The sequence below is a fragment of the Carcharhinus amblyrhynchos genome, chromosome 22 (assembly GCF_965287045.1).
Source record: "Carcharhinus amblyrhynchos chromosome 22, sCarAmb.v2.hapA, whole genome shotgun sequence".
NCBI lineage: Eukaryota > Metazoa > Chordata > Chondrichthyes > Carcharhiniformes > Carcharhinidae > Carcharhinus > Carcharhinus amblyrhynchos.
In genome coordinates, this window is record NC_137345.1 from 39,449,290 (window position 1) to 39,469,267 (window position 19,978).

Here is a 19,978-nt window from a genome sequence, read left to right on the forward strand (position 1 = left end):
TGGTTGAAATGAATTAACTTAGCAGAGAGTGTGTTTTATACTAAGACAGTGTATCGTTAAGACTTTGTAATACACCAGGAATACATATATCCAATGAGAAGGCCCCAGTACATTTTCCTCTAAGGAAGTGATCTGATATTTGAATAGAACTTCTTAAACATTGCATATTTCTTAATTGCAGGACACTGATAATCTATGCTGTGTCGCTGAAAGAGACATGCTGACAAAGCTTTTTGCCTTCAGTGCATCTGGTGAGAATACCAATAGTAAAGGGAACAACAGGTTATACTGTTAAGTTCATTTTTCATGAGACTCTTCCGTCATTGATGCAAAAGCAAATACCAAATGCTAAGTTCTTTATCCTTCTTACATATGCAAGCTGGCAAGCCTCTGCTACCCAACTTCCATTCAGTGCTGGGAGTCAGTTAGCAAAGGCGCCCTGAATAATGGAACAGTCCCGCTTTATATAGTTTTACAATCCTCATGGTCTCATGCAGTCTGATGCAATATAGCTAATCACAAGACATCCTTTGTTCTAGTCAGGTTAACCATACCTAAGGTTGTAATATGGTTATGTTGAAAGAAAGGGAACTGTTAATGGATAAGTGGGATTTGTCACAGATATCTTAAGCTTGTCATTTACTGCTGGTCTAGGTGGTTTTTGCAAAAGCTCATAGTTGCACGAGATATTAGCCCCTTAATATCTCATCCAATCCTTTTATCATTTCATGATAACGTAAACCTTTAGAGAGGAGTTTGGGCTCTGTTATAGGCCAGGCATTGACAAACGCATTGTAACAAAAACGATGATAAGCAAACCACCAGAATAATGAGTCCCAAATGCATTATCGTTCCTTCCCACTCCCCAAAGAGATTACCAAAGGGCCACAAGCCAGGGGGATTGTAGTCCTTAAAGTTCTGCCCCTCGGTTCTAATCTTGTCAGCCGTCTTTTTAATACGCTGAACTAAATCAGTGATAGTGTTGGAGGACTCTGGAATTTATGTTCAACACGCAGAGCCTATTAGGGCGTAGGTGCCTCCAGTAGCCACCAACATGTAATCTAAAGCCATTTGATTTTGGAGTGCCACCATCCGTATAGCTATGACTTCAACTGAAATTTCAGAGATAACAGTGCTCACATCCTCTAATCTATCTGCAGTATCATTAACTATTTTCTCAAGACCTGATGCCTTTCTGATCAGCTCTCGAGCTGCCTTTGCTGTCCCATAGGCAGGAAAGGCTATCATCCAAAACCGTTGAGCTTTGGTGATGGCCCATTTAGATCTTAACAGGTGTATCTTGGGGTGGAGATGCAGGGAGTCATAATGCCGAACATAGGGGACCACATAACGCTAGATAGCAAAATCCAGACCAGTCCCAGGGAAGCCAGGGAGAGGCGTTATTTCCACAGACAAAATAGATGCCATTGTACGCTACCATGCTGTTTAATAGAACTGGATTGAGTTGGAATGGAGCTCCCACAGTAGTCCAAAATGATTTGGCTGTAGGGCAATGGACTTTAGGCCTTAGCTTTACCGTACTACTACTGGGACTGGTGACGTTAAACTGCTGAATGCTGTAGCTATGGATTTGGTTCCATTTCTTACCAGGCAGATGGATCTCCTTTGTTTATAACAAAGTGGGTTGGAGAGCCCAACCTATTATAGTTGGGCTAATGTTTCTTAAAAGTCGATAGAGTGCACCTCATAAGAACATAAGAAATAGGAGCAGGAGTAGGCCAACTAGCCCTTCGAGCCTGCCCCGCCATTCAATAAGATCATGGCTGATCTGTCACGGCTCAGTTCTACCTTCCCGCCCTCTCCCCATAACCCTTAATCCCCTCTCTTATCAAAAACCCATCAACCCGCGTCTTAAAAATATTTAGCGAGGCAGCCTCCACCACTTCAACGGGCAGAGAATTCCAGAGATTCACCACCCTTTGAGTGAAGAAGTTCCTCCTCAACTCCGTTCTAAACCGCCCCCCCCCACCTTTATCTTGAGGCTGTGCTCCCTAGTCCTACCTCCCCTTCTTCATTGTAGAGACATTACTGCTGATGTCAATTAGCCAATTTCTTCCCGTAGTCTGAGCCCCTTATTCTGTCCTTTATTCCAGTTTTGATACAAAATCCATTCTATCATTTCCTTGGTTTTGAGAGGAATAGGGAACAGGGGGAATCCCCTTTTTGGCCTGTGGTGGTATGTGTGAGCAGACCCAACACCTGCTTACATTAAACTTTACAGCATACTCATAAGACATATACAAAAAGGTGTTAAAGTGAAATTGTCCATTAGTCAGTGCAATTTTCAGCCTTTCTTTCTGTTGATCTTGTTGTTTTGGTGCCAGGAAAATAGCCAAAAGGCTGAAGAAGGTGAAGATAAACCTCATGATTTACTAGTACATATTGGAGTCACTCAATGTATGCAGCGAGGTTGTCCTTGAACCTTGATTGCAGTTGGAGTCTGGAGGAGAACTTGGAACGGTTCTTTCCACCAAGTTTGGGTCAATCCCAGTTCTTTATTAGCACAAGGTCTCCTATCTGTGGTACAGGAAGTAGTCCTGTGGGTCAGAATCTTGATCCGGTGTCCATGGAGTTGATCCAAAGGTGCACTATACCTGTGAATGAAGAAACTTTAAAGACAAGGTTAGCTGTTGGAAGTACTTCTGCATTTCGCCTCCCATAAATCTATCTGGGTGGGCGCTCTTGTATTTGCAAGGCGCAGCGTCCTACTCGGTTTACCACAGATTATCTCCACAGCCGATAGTCTAGTGATAGAGTGGGGTGTTATTCTCATGTGGGAGAGGACTAAGGGTAAGACTTTTAACCAATTTAGACCAGTTTCAGATGTTAGCTTGGCTAGCTTAGCTTTAAGGGCCCCATTAGCTCTTTCCACTATCCCTGCTGCCTGGGAGTCGTAGGCACAGTGGAACTGCTGCTGAATAAGTGATATGTCACACAGTTCCTTATTAATTTTCCCTACGAAATGGGGGCCATTGTCCGAGCTAATCTGTTGGGCCACACCCAATCTCGGTATTACTTGTCGAGGTCTTGTTGTTTGTAATTGGGAAACCCTCTATCCGTCTACTAAACACATCAACAATTACAAGACAATACTTATAACACTGCACACGCGGTAATTCAATAAAATCCAACTGAATACGGTCAAATGGGCCACCTGGCAACGGTACTTTCCCTGGTGAACACTTCAGGCCCTGACCAGTGATGTTTTGTTGGCAGGTTAAGCATGATGCTATGCAAGACTGAGAAGCCTTGGCCAGTCGGGGGTGCCACCAGGTACAAAGCAATATTCCACTCATTCCCTCCTTCCCAAGGTGGGTGTCAGAGTGTAGAGAATCAAGCAGTAAAGGCACCAATGCATCTGGATTACAGACCTGGCCAGCTGGAGTAATCCAGAGGCCTGATGACACAGAATGTGAACATCCATGCGTCTTCCAAAAATCGTGTTCAGAAGCAGGGGCGTCCCCTGTAAGCGCTGAATAGTGACTATATCTGGCATGCCCGGTGTGTTCAAAGAAGGCGAGCGATTTATTGCCTGCTTATTCATGAAGGGCACTGTGTTAGTTTGGGCTGTTGCAGCTTTTTTGGTGGCTTAGTGAGCCCTGGCACTACCCCTGGTCACTGCTGACTCATAGGCAACATGGGCGGGGTACGTTTAATAATGGCCAGTTGTTTAGGGAGGAGGATGGCTTGGAGAAGGTTGCAGACATAAGGGGAATTTTGGGTGGCACTTCTGGAGGACGTGAGGAATCCCCTTTGGGCCCACAGTTGGCCAAAATCATGAGAGACACTGAAAGCATAATGGGAATCGGTGTAGATGTTTGCAGATTTTCCAGTGGGTAGGATACAGGAGCAGGTAAGGACAAAGAGTTCAGCCTTTTGTGTGGAGATGGAAGGTTCGAATGCAGCTGATTCCAGTGTTGAAGTAGCGTCCACAATCGCAGAGCCAGAAAGGGGTGTCCCCGAGGGCGAGAGGGAGGAACTGACATCAACAAACAAGGTAAGGTCCGGGTAAGGAAGGGGAAAGTCTGTAAGATCCAGGGAAGGAGAGGTTAGAAAATGATGTCTAAGTAAACAATCATGGGGGTTCTGGGAGTTCGTCTGGAGGGGCAGCCAGGAATGTGGCAGGATTAATAGTGGAGCAGAAGGAGAACGTCAAGAGTGGGTTATTAAGGAATGCAGCTTCATAACGACTTAACCGAGCCTGGGTTAGATGCTGAGTCTGATGGGAGGTAAGAAGGGCAAGCACAGCGGCTTTTCCTCAGCCCGAGGTTTTGTACGGGTAGTACGAGGTCGGGTTCTTCAGGCTGTTGGGTCAGTGAACAGTCCCTGTGCTGAGCCCTCGTGAGGGCGGGTGCTAGGTTCCAAGGTAGTTTGTTGGACGGGGACACCAGATGTTGTTGGGGTCAGCAAAACAGGAGGTTGAATGGGGGCTTTGGACTTTGGGGTATAAGGCGGAAGAAGGGGAGGTGGAGCTGGTTGGACCTGGACTGTTTGGGTTTGGATTTGGGGAGTGGTTATAGCGCAAAGTTGCCTTCTCTAATCCTCCTCCTCCTGTTGTTCATCGGTGTCAGTACTTTGGAACAACAATGGCACGTCAGATATATCAGGAGGTACCTCCGTCTTTTTTATCTTTCCTTTGTTTGGCCTGTCGCTCTAGCCCTTTTTCTCAGTCTCATCTCTCCCTTTCCAACCTCCCTTGTTCTGCTCTATCTCTTTTGTCCATCTCATATTTCTCACATTCCCACTTCAACATTTCCCAAGTTTTGGGTTTCCCCTCATCATTACATTCACTTATTCCTCTCCTACGTGCATTATCCTCCCAGCGGGCCAGCTTTGATTTCTTGGTTAATTCATTGGCTCTTTTCCTTCAAAATGACATTAAAATCTTCCATTTACTTCCTGCATTGCGCTTCCAAATAGCCTCCTCTGCTTTCATACACTTATCCAAATCCCAAGTTCCCCCTAATGGCCAATTCTCCTTCCCCAGTTTTTTGTTTAAACACCCTGACAAGCGCCTGAATCGCTCCTCGTCCTTTGGGTTTTCACGACACATTTTATATAAAGGGGTCCCATTCCCTGATTTATCCAAAGTTTGACTCATTGTTAGAAGACTTTGACCACTTGTGCTTCACAATCTTCAGTGTCCTGTTGTCCCTACACCCACTCCAGGGTTCTGACCTTTGCATGGGGGATTTCCCCTCTTAACAACTGGTTTAAGGCTGCGCGTTTGAGACAGGCACTTCCTTTTGATTGACACAAGTAGTCATGTCACCAACTTCATCTAATTCCCACCCGTTACTATGTCTTAGAAGACTTGAACCTCTACTGACCTAGGGACTAGAACCCCAGTCAACTGGGGGACTAGAACCTCCCGGTTTTGATATACCGAAACCCTGGGGACTCTAACCTCCACGTACATGTGGGGACTTGAGCCCTCTGTTATCTTACTGAATAAACCTGGGGATTCTAACCACCAGGCCACCCGGGGAACTTGAACCACCCGGCGAAGGACTACTCGGTGTTCCAGGATGTAAGCTGTTTCCCGGTTCCGTCAATACAGGGACTTGGGAGATGAAGGGTCATCTGAGTATCAGTTCAGTGAGAGAGACCAAGGCTAATCTTACCATGTGAGCCCATCTGTCTCACATTACTGACACCCAGATGATTGCTTATTCAGTCCACCTCAGAAGACATCTGTACATGTTGGATCCCTGCTCGCAGTGCCAGTTGTTAAGTTTGTTTTTTGCGAGACTTCCGTCCTTGATGCAAAGGCAAACACCAACCCCTGTCCGATTCAAAAGTTCTTTATTATTCTTACGTGTGCAAGCTGGTAAGCCTTTGCTACCCAACTTCCACTCAGTGCTGGGAGTTAGTGAGCGAAGATGCCCTGAATATTGGAACAGCCCCCCTTTATGTAGTTTTACAATACTCATGGTCACATGCAGTCTGATGCAATATAGTTAATCACAAGACTCCCTTTGTTCTAGTCAGGTTAACCATATCTAAGGTCATAATATGATTATGTTGAAAGAAAGAGAACTGTCAGTGGGTAAGTGGGATTAGTCACAGGTATCTTAAGCTTGTCATTTACCCATACTGCTGGTTTAGGCGGTTTTTGCAAAAGGCCTTAAGTTGCATGAGATATTAACCCCTTAATATCGCAGCTCTTAGTTGCATGAAATATTAACCCCTTAATATCGCAATACTGCATGAGACAAACATGCTGATTGGTTGGTGAGTGGACTCAGGTAGAGGCATTGCCATGGGGAATGCACCAGCAGACAGTTAACTGACAAGCTTTTGTTCAAATTCAAACAAGGCAGGTCCGTTGGTCAAGACATCGATGGGGGGAATGAATCAGAGAATGGCTCGTCCAGGACTGGATGTTGTGGACAAATAGCCTAATAATTTAGGAAGAATGCATGGACTGAGAGGTGATGGTGGGTTAGAGCTGAGTGTCTGTAGTTTTTCTATGGAACCTGACATTGTTTTCAGATAAAATCACTGAGGGATAGTTTAGAAGTAGGTCAGGGTGGGGTGGGAGGCAAGGCCTGATGTTTGGGGTCTAAAGGGTACCAGTACAGAAAATGGATTTGGTGTCTCTTACCATTAGGTAAGAATGGAACCAAGTGCGAGGAGTCCCACTCAGCAGGGTGACAGGGGAGAGGTGTTAGAGATGGATGGTGTTGTCAATTGTATCAAAGGCTGTAGACAAATTGAGAAGGGCAAGGAGGATAGCTTGCCATGCTCTCAGTCTCATAGTGTTAGGGTGAGTTCTCTTGTTGTATTTAGAAACTATCATCCCCCTCAAGTAGCCAGACAAAGTAATAGAATGATTTCAAGATGATTTATTAAGCTATAGCTATAAGACCCTGAATGAAGCCATTTAGAGTGAAAAATTCAGAAATACATAAGCAATTAAAGTCTTGGCTTCGATTACAAGTAATTAGCTTATAGCAAAAGATGTATGAGTTATTTCTATCTAATCATAGTTAAGATTACATTATACAGACAAAAGGGTATAATGTCCAATTAAAACTTGTGCATGTTTTTTATATATATCATCAAGAAATGACAACTGTATCTCAACCTTCCTTTCCATTGTTCCTTGTTTTCATGGGCAGTTAAGAACTGCTGCTGCACATGATTCAATTAGATAGTCCTTGACCCTTATCTGGGCTTACTTTAATCAAAACCTGTCATTTGCACATAGCTTTCCCTGTATGACTGAGGTTCAGTTTGTAGCTTGTGATTTCTTAAAATTTGTGTGATTATTAACCCTTTCAGTCCCCCCTTTGGCCATTTTGTGACCACCCAAAAAGGCTTATACGATGTTGAGAATACCTCTCTGAATCCTTCAGGTGGCCAGTCTTCCAGATGTCGGGAGGTATCTTAGATGATTCTGCTGTAAATTTCAGTTTCTGACTTTCCCATTTCTTCCTTACCAGAAGCAGTAGAAACATGGTGAGGTACTGCCAGCGCTGGCAGTTCTCTTTGTTGGCAGCACATTATGGTAGCTCATGATAATATTACTCCTGTCACTACAGTCATCCCCATCCTGGTTATTTCCCATCAGTTGGTTAGGCTCATCCTGGAACAAGTATGTCTCGCCTATGATGTGTTCCTGATTATTTCAGTCTGGTGGCAATCTGGGTAGCTAGATTCACCTGGATGCATCCCTTATGGATCAGCACCTGGCATATTCATGGGTAATTTCCATAACCTCCCTCATGGCCTGTTGGACCATTTTCCCTGATGTCTTGTCAGTTTATAAAGAATCATCCCACCACACACCAAATATGTACCTTGATGTTTTTCCCAGTCAATGAATTGGTTACTCCCAATATGATTCTGGTTCAGGGTGCATATGCACCACTGTGTCGGACCCACCTGCACTGTTTTAAATGCCTCCTTCAATGGTAAAGTATCAACAATTATCTTGCTGGTATTTCCTGGTAATTCGAGGTACCAATAAGCACACATGTAATGCTTTGAATCTGAACAACATTCTGTCATACTCATATGCGGTTCTCCTTTCGATCCAGCTTGGTGAACCCAGCCTTCTGTCCCTACTGATTCAAATCTGCAGCTATCCTGAAAGATTTCATTGAACATGTTTTCCTGTGGTACCATAACTTTATAGCCCCCCCCCTTCATTTGACCTCCTCCTGAATGACTACTAATTCATGCCTGTCCCGGTGAATGTAAAGAAACTTTAATTTGTACAGGGAAGTAAATCACTGTTGGGGAATGGTTCCAAATTTCAAATCTTCAATGTCGGACCTAACCTCATCTATCAGATCTCTAGCAGGATTGATCATGGCATGTTGAATATAGTATTGTAAATAGGTCCGAAATATTTTAGGTTACCCCTAGAGGTACCATTGTCGCATCATGTAGTAAAGATTTAGCTTTCCCAATCCTGATTAACCTATCTGCACCACATTTGGGTAGGTTTTTGATATAATGAGCTGGTAACTTCTAATATCTCTTCAGTCAAGTCTTAAATATTACATGTTTACATAATTGTTGACAATATTGGCCCTCAAGGCCAGGTTCCATGACATTGAATAAATATTTCCATAAATCTATATTTTGAATTGTCCTTTTAATACCCAAATTGCCCTCTGAGTCTTTTCCATCGCTGAGTCTCGTCTCAAGAGGGTGTTAGGAATAGGCTGTCTCTTTCACTTCCTCCTTGAATTGCCACCCTGTGGGAGGCTATAGTACCAGGTTCCCATCCTTTCTCAGATGATCCACAGTCTGGCTCAATGATTCAGGTTGGCATGATGACTGCTGAGAGTCACTTGATCCAATATCCAGATGTTGGGTTTCTTCATCCACTCTCTTGTTCCTCCAGTGGGTAGCTGATGTACATGATTCCACCATAGTCATCAGAGTAAATAGAAACCTGTGAAAACATTAACGCTGGTCCTCACCAGTCAGGTTGTTGTCAGGTTTAGTTAGGGTCCTCTTACATTTTTAACAGAGTATAATACTTCCACTAACTCCCTGTCTTTTTATTTACAAGTGTACATGTATCACCTGTCGTAATTACCTCGTACGGTCCATGCCACTGCAGTTGGAGACCACCGTGCACCCCCCCCCCCACCCCCATTTTATCATCAACCTGTCGCCCACTTGTTGTACTCTCGAATGATTAGATTGATGCTCTTTTCTGCCTGACACACTCCACTTGCAGGTAATCTCACTCGTTATCATTCAAAATAACATTATGTATAGACTTAAAATATTCCCAGCTCTCCATTTATGTGTATCCACCTTATGGATATCCCTTGCCAAGTTTATTTGCTATTAGGCCCTTAATTTGTTCCATCCCAGATTATTTACTCTTTTATTTTAACGTTACCCTTAATGTTACAGGTACTGATGTGTTTAATTCTGTCCCGACTGTTTTGAAATCAGCTTCTCTATGGAGTATGTGTCAGTGCCTTATCGTTAAACGGTGCTCTTTGACTCTACTGGCCCCATTAACCATTTCATGCCAAGTTGTTTGTCAAGTAGTGTGCATGTCTGAGACCTGTTCTTAAATGTATAATTGCAAACGCTCCCAAACTCTTAAATGGGTCCAATATAGACTCATTTCCTACATATTAGTTACTTCACATGTAGCCCATATGCACACTTGTACAGTATCTCAGTATCATGTTAACACCTTGACCCTTAGACAATCTTATCAAAAGATTTTGAAGTCTTTGCCCATCCTATCTATGCATGGTCCAGATACCTTGGACAATATCACCAAAAGAAAGCTATCTGTTCACTAGCCCAAATATACTTTCCTTTCACTACAATGTACACCAGTGCCAAGTTGAAATATTCCAGTGAATTGAATTGCGCTCTATATCCCAATTCCTCGTTTTTTGTTTAAATTCCAGTTTCTATTTTCTTAATTACTTAATCCTATTCAGTTTGCTTCATAACATCTTTAAAACGGAAATCAAACTTTCTATTTGATACCATGCAGTAACCTATTTTGATAGCTTGTTCTTTGCTTTAAATAGCATCTTTTTCCTATGTCAGAATTGTCCCAAATTCAAATAATAGTATTGTGGCCTTTCAAATGTCCATTAATGCCTATCTTCTCTCTTTTTTAGAAAAAACTTTGTTCCTACATCCATAGCCACCACCTTAACTGCGTTGTTTTCTTCAAATCCCTTTGAACATTTTTAGTCATCATCGTCATTCTCATTAGCCATCAAATGAACACTATCAGTCCTATCCTGTTCAACTATTGTCCATTCTGCTCTTGGCGGTCCATTCAGTCTACTGTAACCCTTTGACCACAGGGTCACATCAGCTTCCCTATAACAACTCCTTCAATTACCCTGTTTATTTCCTCATATCTCATCTGCACATCGCAGACATGGTCCTTTCCTTCAGTGTTCATCTATCCCACTGGGTTATTTCCCTGATCTCTAATTATAATAACCTGCCAGTTTGGTAGCAGGAGCAGGTTTTCCCATTGAGCCTGCCTTGCATCTGATACAGTTTTCAACCTTCCCGTGTTCAAGAAGTGTGCTCTGTGTTTGGAACCACTTCTCTCAGCATTGTGATCGGTTCAATAACTTTGAACACCCATACCACAGACTTCAACTGAATGCTGTTAGCAGATCTGAAGTGGAGGGGGCAGTACTAAGGGGAGAGAATAGTTAACATTGTCAGTTAACATGGAGCTATGAAGAAAAGTTAGGTGATTATCAATACACTGGAAATAGAGTTGAGGGAAGAAGAGATGTGTTTCTTGGATAAGTTATGCTCGATGTGAGTGAGAACTTACAGGACGATAGAGTTCAGGACTAGAATGTGGGTGAATCTTGTAAGAAATTGTAGGACCTGGTGGGCTAGGGTAAGGGTGAAAATGCCAGAAGTTGCTGATTATGTCAGTCTTTCTTAGTGTCAAAGAAGTCCATGAGCTTATCACGCTAGTTGGAAGTCAGACTGGAAGAACCAATGGAGAGATGTTTAAGGAGATTTATGGTAAAGAACCCAGGAGTTATCTTTGCACTCCATGATATCCCAAGCAGAGTCATTTATATGGACCAGCAGGATCTCATGATGAATGACAAAACCAATTATCTGCCATACATGTTCAAGTCTGTGCCACTTGTGCTTCAGGGACCAGGTGAGAGAGAGAGAGATGTTTTTAATGACAATTAGGGCATCACATGTGAAGAGGAGGTTATTGAGCAGATTGATAGCTGTAAAAATGTTATGGTGAACGGAGGGCAAAAAACTAGATGGTTGGGATTTTGAAAATGCTGCCACAAGTGATGCAATTTCAGAGGTGAGTGGTGGAGGCAGGAGTTTGAGGATTTCCAGGAGGAAGTAGTGTTAGAATATTGTGGATAGAAAGCAATACAATGAAGTGAATAAAAATGGTCTGTGATGGACAATGGAAGTAGCAAAGTCATGTGAGATGCAGAAATCAATGGGGTGGATATGACTGTGGGTAATGGAGTGTATATACAGCAGAAGTGATGCAGGAGGGATACAAGGTAGCGGGCTCAGAAAAAGAAGGAAAAAAGGAACTTGTTGGCATGGCTCCACTCATCAAATTATTTATCTTGTTTATAGTGAACACTTTTCATATTCACCCAATGTTAAAAAGAAATATTTTCTGTGCTTTTCTTCAGGAATTAAAATTATTTGAATTTGTGAGTAGTTTAACAACTTCTGTCCCACATCAATTTGGTTGACCATTAACTACCCTGTGAAATGAAAGAAATTCAGAAGTTTTAAAACAAAATGGTCAGCAGTTCAAGAGGCAGCCCATCACTACCATCAATTTGGAGCAACTAAGTTTAGGCATGATGCCACAATCCATGAATGAATTTAAAAAAAAACACCTTGATGTCATAAAACGTCCCAAGAGCCTCACAAAAGCAACTATGTGCACATAATAGGAAGAAGGAGAGAAGTTCGGACAATCGACTGACTCTTTCAAAGGCTTACTCAAAGTATATCATGAAAAGTGTCAAAGAAAATGGGATAATAGCTACAACACCTTGTCAACAATGATAGACTGGGGAAACATGCAGGCAGCAAGAATTGGAAGAGTGAATTGTATGTTTGAAGTGTAATGTGTGTGCCAGTAGAAGCAACCGGAATAAAATAGCTCGTAGCTTGATTTGTACCTAGCCCTATTTGGATGATTTGCTTTTTATCAGAGCATTTTTCTCAATTTCATTTCGCTATTTCATTGAAGTCTAGTTGCAATCTGCCAACTTTCCTCACGCCAGACTCAGATTAACTTTCTATACAGTTCTAGTTCAAACAGTAATGGTTCTAAGAGAGTCAAAAAAGTGACAAGCTGCAGGCGGCTTTGTTTTCTAACAGTTGGGTTTTGCGGAGGCTCCAAGATCTCTTTAAAATGTGATTTCTCTCTATCTGAATAAATATAAGCACCTGTTTTAAGAATGGCAAAGTATTTGATCCCAAGATTAAAATAAGCCAGTATAATGTCATGACATTTTTCTCCCTATGCCCTATTTCACTCAACGTTTTATTCAAAATAAGTTAATAGACAAATGTGAAAGAAGAAAAAAGCCATTGAAAATGGATAAATTTTTATGTTTGTTCATTGTTATTTCAGCAATAGTTTGTAAACTTGAAAGCCAGGCCCAGGAGGAGGGTTTTAGAAGGAAGAATGAAGATATTTTAAAAGTTGAGCTATCATATACTAGCTATAAATGTGAAAGTACACAATGTTGCCTGTTGTCCTTTTTTTTGCAAGCTACATGTGATGTTTCAAAGGTCATCCCATGTATTTTTAATCCTATCAGCAAACTTGGATACATTATAATTTCCTTGCCTGCATCATTGATATAAAAAATAGCTGAGGCCCAAACACTGACCGTTAACGACAATCCATTAGTTACACCCTACCATCCTAAAACATTACCTGTTTTCTTTCCCCAAATTTTTCTATCTACTTGATAGTCTATGCTAACATATTATTACCCTCAATCCCATGATCCTTAAATTGTGTATCAGCTTCTTATGTGGCATCTTGCCTTCTGCAAATCTAAATATGACATCCACTGTTTTTCCCCTTGTCTACTTGCAAGTTACACCCACAGAAAACTCTGGAGAGATTTGCCAAAAATAGGTATGAATAAAAGTAAAAGTTGCCATAGTCCCAGACAACTGTAGGCTGCCCACCACTTTTGAGGGGAGAGCTGACTGGTGGTGATTTTTACCTGAACATCACCACCTCTTAGGCGAAGGGCAAGGTTGAGAAGATGGGGCCTTTAGAACTAACCTTAGCCAGTGTGAGAATTAAACCCATGCTGCTGGCATCACTAACCAGCCGTCCAGCCAGCTGAACTAACCGACTCCCTATAGATATGAATAAATAAGTAATGAATGACTCTATCTGATCATATATTTCTTTCAAGCGTTCTGTTATCACGTCCATAATAATAATGGATTATTATCTGTTACTGATGTCAGGCTAAATGACACATCTTGGTGAAAACTGGGAACCAACGATAATCCAGGTGATTGTGTTCTGGTCCTCCAACATAACCCACAGGCTGGTATCTCTCTGGATTTCTCTTCAATCTCTCCTACACATAAAGACTTGTAAATAGTCAGAATTGCCATGCTGCCATACAACTTCAAAAAACAAAGCCCTAAAAACAGTGTCACTTAGGCTACTGGAAAAGCATACTGTAGAAGGGAGCCTTTCTTCACATATTGTACTAATGTTTTCTGCCAGCCCTTCCCCAACCCAGATACTCCCATTCCAGCCACTCTGAACAAGAAACCCCGCTTAATCTCAAATAACCTGGTTGGGAGGCCCTCCAAAACAAGAAGGCTTACACATCTCATGGCTAGCTAGCCCTGCCCCTCCCCACTGGACTACTGCAGACTCATCAATCAGAGTGAGTGATTTTTGGCTTCTGGAACTGAAAAAGTAACAAGGAATCTGGGGTCCACTCTTATAGACTTGCTACTCCCTCAGTGCAGCAACTGCACACAATATGGCTATCAGTTGAGGATTCAGCAATGTTTCCCAATGAATCCAAGGCCAAGCAAGCTGTATGGATCCCCCAAGCTTCATTATTCTGAGTGTAGTTGGCAGTAGCTTCTTCCCACAGGCACCATACAGTCAAGATGTGCAGTAAACTCTGGACGTGTATTCATAAAAAATGTTTAGTTGTATACCTAAGTACACAGTAACCTCAAGATTTCTTTCTGAATGGATCCTCATTGGTACAAGTTACATCATCAATATTGCTAAATTGAATATGCTTACATTCTCTGTCATTTGTCTCTTGAGGCAGAAGATTGTGGGTACAAGTCCCACTTTAGTGACTTGAGTACAAAAATCAAGGCTGATACTCCAATGCAGAACTGTGTAGTGTTGTTTTCAGAGGAAAAGTGAAACTTCTCTCTTAGACAGATGTATAAAATCCCATGTCACTATTCTTTTGAGGAAGAAGCGTTATTCCTATGTTTTGATTAATTTTTATCCTTCAAATGGATACTGCCAAAAGAGATTGTGATCGTTATCACATTGCTGTTTGTGGGATCTTTCTGTGCATGAATTGGCTACAACATTTCCCACATTAGAACAATGACTATTCAAAAAGTCTTAATTTGCTGCATAAATGAACTTTTTTTTGTTTTCTAAAGTACTGGTAGAAGTTGACTTGTATACATTTAAGCATTTTTGGAATTAACCTATTTACATCATAGACAATTGCATCAATATTTCCCTATATATGCTTCATAAAATATGAATGGACATTCTTCAGCACCCAATTAACATATTTGAAATGTAAAAAATTGTGACTGGTAGGCAACAGCAGACATAAAAGTCAATATAAATGTATTCTGGCATAAACAAAAGAGGTCTCACAACAGCAGGTTAAAGTCTAACAGGTTTATTTGGTAGCAAAAGCCACTAGCTTTCGGGCCTCTGACCCTTTGTCAGATGAGTGGAGAGTTCTGATCACAAACAGGAGATGTAAAGACACACACTCAGTTTGTAGAATACTGATTAGAATGCAAGTTTTTACAGCTAATCAAGTCTTAAAGATGCAGACAACGTGAGTGGAGATAGCATTAAGCATAGGTTAAAGAGACGTGTATTGTCTCCAGACAGGACAGTAAGTGAGATTTTGCAAGCCCAGGCAAGTCATGGGGGTTACAAATACTGTGACATGAACCCAAGATCCCGGTTGCTGTGGAACTCTGGGTTATTATTTCCTGCACTTTTTTAGAATAGGTGCAGATTTTGCTTCTTCCAATCTGCCCAGGATTCCCATTCATATTTTTGTCCTCTTCCCTGGGAAGTTACGGCCCTTTCCTAATTTAGTCTTTATCTAGAGAATTTTACCAAATTTGCTTTGAAGTTATGGAAAGTAAAATGCCAGTAATGAAAACAAAGCAGGAACTTAAATTAGAAACAAGTTTGGCAAAATTTTGAGTTGGAGTTTTGCACGTTTTGTATCTATGCATAAAGAATAGTTTTAATTTCTGAGTTCCTCATCTGACCTTGAATATTTCTCTGGCGGAAGGTTAGCCCACTTAACAGTACAGGATTTGGGAGGGAAAGATTGTGGAACAGGCAGCAGGTAATCCTACTCCCAAGTAATGCAAGGGCTCTGTCCAATTTGGAGAGTTTCTCTGGCCCCCAGGTCAGCTAATTTCAAATTGTGTGTGTTTCCAAACACCACAGGGTTTCTCCTTGGCCATGGTGGAATGGCCCACTTCTCAATACCCAACCTCAAGTGGGGTGAGATGCAAGTTCTGGTCTTGCCCAGGCAAAGTGACATCGTGCAAATCTGGATTAGAAGAATCTCTCCGGATTAAAAGACTCTGCTCGCAGAAGCAGACCCAGATGTCACATTGCCATTGTTGATGAGATGCTACTCTCAATATTTCCTTAATGATGAACCTTCATATTGAGAAATGCAGACGTGGGGGAAAAAAATCTGAGAACAATTGAAAGCTTTAATGGAAAACCCTCTTAAATTTTGTACATTTTGAATAAAAGGATTATATTTCACCTGGAAATGGTGATAATACTTTCATTGAAAACTTAAACTAATGAAAATTGCATTAAATGTGCCTTGCTGAGGTTTTAAAGAGACAAAAGGCTTGCTCGAGGGCCACTCAGTTGGAGAGCAAAGATGTGCCTCAAGATTTTTATAGTTACAGGTGTCCTACGACAGATAAAACGTTGGGAATGATTGGTGTACAGAACCATCTTTATATCTTAGTTGTTTACCCAGTTCTTTGCTTTCTTTCACTCTACCAGACATGATGATTCCCCACTCAGCTCACTGCACAATATGAGAGAGGAAACTCTTTCAGGCTCCTTTTATGCAGCCTACCCTGATCTGACTGAGAAAGGTGGAGTGACACTCAATTTTTAGTGCTGATTGGTTGACAAGTGGACTCTGATTGGTAGAGGTGTTGCCATGGAGAATGCACCAATTAACTGATGACTAACTGCTGAGTCTGTTTTTACTGTGTTTACGCCAGTCCAACGCTGGCATTCCCACATCATAACTTCAAACCAGGCAGGTTGACTTTAGTCAAGGCACTGCTCTGGGCAATTGTTGTTCTCTTTACACATGGCATCCTTGCGAATGTCCTGATGAGTGCAAGAGGAAAAGCTTAAACATAGCTCTTTTTTCAACAATTTTTAACATGGTTAGTGTTGCAGTATTCTGTATTTGATGCAGTTACACAGTTACTAAGCAACCTGTTTCGAAATCTACTTGAGTACATGAGGTTGAATTTGAATTAAATCTATGGAATTCACTTGTGGTACTGAGGTCTTAACATAAAATCGCTTGTTTGGCTCTCCAGAACAAAGTTCAAGTAATGAAGTCAGTATAACTTTTAAAACTCAGTATAGCTTAAAGCACTGATTGTCTTGTGTTGCAGTTACTAATGTAAGCCATTATTGTTCTTAACTTTTTATTGTGTAGCGATCAGTGAAGGGAGATAAAAGTGCGTTGATGACACATTTGTTTCAGGGAAGTCTTCCATAAATCCGTATTGTAGATGAAATTTGGCATTCGTTGACAACTTACATTTTAAAAACACATACTGTCGAACGCCTGGGAACACTCATCAGTTCAGACAGCATCTGTGGAGGGAGAAATGTTGTTGACCTGAAGAATTAACCATTTCTTCCACCACAAATACTGCTAAAGCAGCTGAATGTTTCCACCATTATTTGTTTTTATTTCAGATTTTCAGCATCAATAGTATTTGCTTTTAGTATAAATTGATGATGCTGTCAGTGGAATTAGCAGTAGAATCCACTCCCAAAGCCACTACTTGAGGCTTGGGAGGGAAAACAATCCACCAGGACCTTTACTTTGGCTTGTTGATCCCTCAATTGTCAATGCTGGCTTCAATGTGACTTTTGACTAATAATATGAAAAGAAAAATGATGCTTGTCAGCACTTCACCCTTAGTACAATAATATAGTTTTGTTTGTATAATTTTATAATTAGCATACTAGTAGGCAGGTGAAATTATCAGTGTTTTGTTCGCAACCTTAATGTGCCTGCGTTTACTTTTCAGGTAACAGATAAGGGTCTGTGGGCAGATTTTTTGGAGGAGTTCAACTTTCCAAGAGGTTGCGCCAATGCAGCTTTTGCTTTGAAGCAGTACTACCTGAGGTGAGTGATAATAGCTAAATGAGACTCATCATCCTGTTTGCATATTGGATTCTACACTGCTGACCCTGAGTACATGTAAAATTCAGTTGTTTTTAACTGAATATTAATATGGTCTGACATTATTAAATACTATATCACTAATTAGAAATCACCAGTTGTTTTAGGATTACACTATTTTTCCAGTATGCAACTTTAATTTTCTGTGCATTGTGATTTTTTTTATTTCTGTACTCGATTCAATGAAAAGGCGTTTTTGCATTGTTAGTGAGTCTACATGTGGCAGTTGTACAATCTTCCCACTACTGAATGCTGATGGATAATATTACCATCAAGCACCAGAAATCACAGGCTGTTTCCAGCAAGCAATAGTGTTTCAGTAGCAAAAGAGGGAAGATAAAAGTGGCGAGATATTGGATTTTAAGAGCATTCCAGCAGCAGAATTACTCCTTTGGAGAAAATCTAGCAAATACCCTGAAGGACAGCATGGACCGTTACAAACGAGAAAATAAATTAATTATTCGAGAGTCTATTATAAAGATAGCCAGAGGCTCTGGTTAGATCTTAAGAGGTTCTGGTTTGGACAGTGTATGCCTTCTGTCAGTAAACTAACTTTTGAAAAATAATGTAGGGGTGATGGCAAGCTACTGTTGGTGAATAGAATATATAAAGTAATTTTGATACAAAAATGATAAGTTTGATCCCTTTTCCTCTGATAATTTCTCATAGATGTGTTTATGATGTAGTGTGCTACCAATTTTTAAGACCACTAACTAAAGTAATATCACAATTTAGGTTCCTTTTAAAAATTTAATCCATTCAAAATGGTTAGAACTTATTTTTAACCATATTTTAGTTCTAGTTTGCTTACTAACTTTCATTGTTTATTTTAAATGGACAGTGTTAATAATCTGCTGCTCCCATGTAGTCAAATACTTACTGCGTATCATACTTTTTTCCTGTGTTTTCTTTGAATATTTTTGGATGGATTTCCAGAATGTCTCTGTCTACATGCCAAGAAATATAAAGGACAAAATTAGGCAAAAAAAAACAAAACGCCACAATTACTAGAAACCTGACACTTCAAAAGGAAAAAGCTGGTAATTCAGCAAGCCAGTCAGCATATATGGATAGAGTTTGGAATTGAAAAATAAAATGAACAAACATATTAATAGAACGAGAAAATAAGGGGAAGGAAAAACAGCATTAGTAGAATAATTTTCAAATGATGTAATGGATCAGTTTCAGTCAAGTAATGGAAAGAAAGGATATGTGAATGACGAAGGCAATTTGCAGCCTATAACAGAGGTGAAGATTGGAAGAGGTGAAAACTCAGCCTCCTACCTGTTGTGGGCATAGCACTTTTTGAGCCCCCCCATTGACCATTACCGATCAGTTTGGGGTGGCATTTGTAATCCTGGAGAAGGTGATCTTGAGCAACAGTGATGTGCAATTAACTTTCATCTTTAATATACAAAAATGTTGCAAAGGACTTTGCAGCCAAATATTGATCAATATGGTTTCAGAAGGGATGACTAAACGATCGGATTTAAGGAGGAGAAGGACATTGAGTGGTTGAGGCTGAAGACATGGTGGTGTACAGGAAGGAGTAACAAATTCTAGGAAAGATTACTGAGATAAGTAGCAAGCGAGACTGAAGGGGTTTAAGCACCAGGATGAGTCTTTGAATATTTGAGGCATTCGAGAAATCTATAGCATATCTAGTGATGACTGGGATGATGGGCTTGGATTGGAACTTGTGGGATTGGATTTGGGCGATGCCATTTTGGATGAGCTGTTTAATGAAGGTTGAGAATGGAGGCCCGTCTGGAGAACATTGGAATAATTAACTCTGGTGAGGTTGAACATAGAACATTACAGCGCGGTACAGGCCCTTCGGCCCTCGATGTTGTGCCAACCAGTGGAACCAATCTAATGACCCTCTAACCTAAACTATTCCAATGTTATCCATATGCCTATCCACTGACCATTTGAACACCCTTAAAGTTGGCAAGTCCACAACTGCTGCAGGCAGGGCATTCCACGACCTTACTACCCTCTGAGTAAACCTACCTCTGACATCCGTCCTATAATTACCACCTCTTAATTTGAAGCTATGTTCCCTTGTGTTAGCCATCACCATCTGAGGTAAAAGGCTCTCACTGTCCACCCTATCCAATCATTTGATCATCTTGTATGCCTCAGTCAGGTCACCTCATAACCTCCTTCTCTCCAATGAAAATAACCAAGTCCCTCAGCCTTTCCTCATAAGACCTTCCCACCAT

General features: G+C 41.1%; 1 protein-coding gene across 1 annotated transcript in view; it reads left to right on the plus strand.

Annotated features, from left to right (window-relative positions):
* Nucleotides 1–19,978, plus strand: part of LOC145357079 (AT-rich interactive domain-containing protein 2-like) — a 209,627-nt gene that overhangs the window by 75,217 nt on the left and 114,432 nt on the right. The window contains exon 3 of the mRNA XM_080210173.1: nt 17,599–17,696. Coding sequence (XP_080066299.1) covers nt 17,599–17,696 — 98 coding nt within the window. The remainder of the gene's footprint in view (nt 1–17,598; nt 17,697–19,978) is intronic.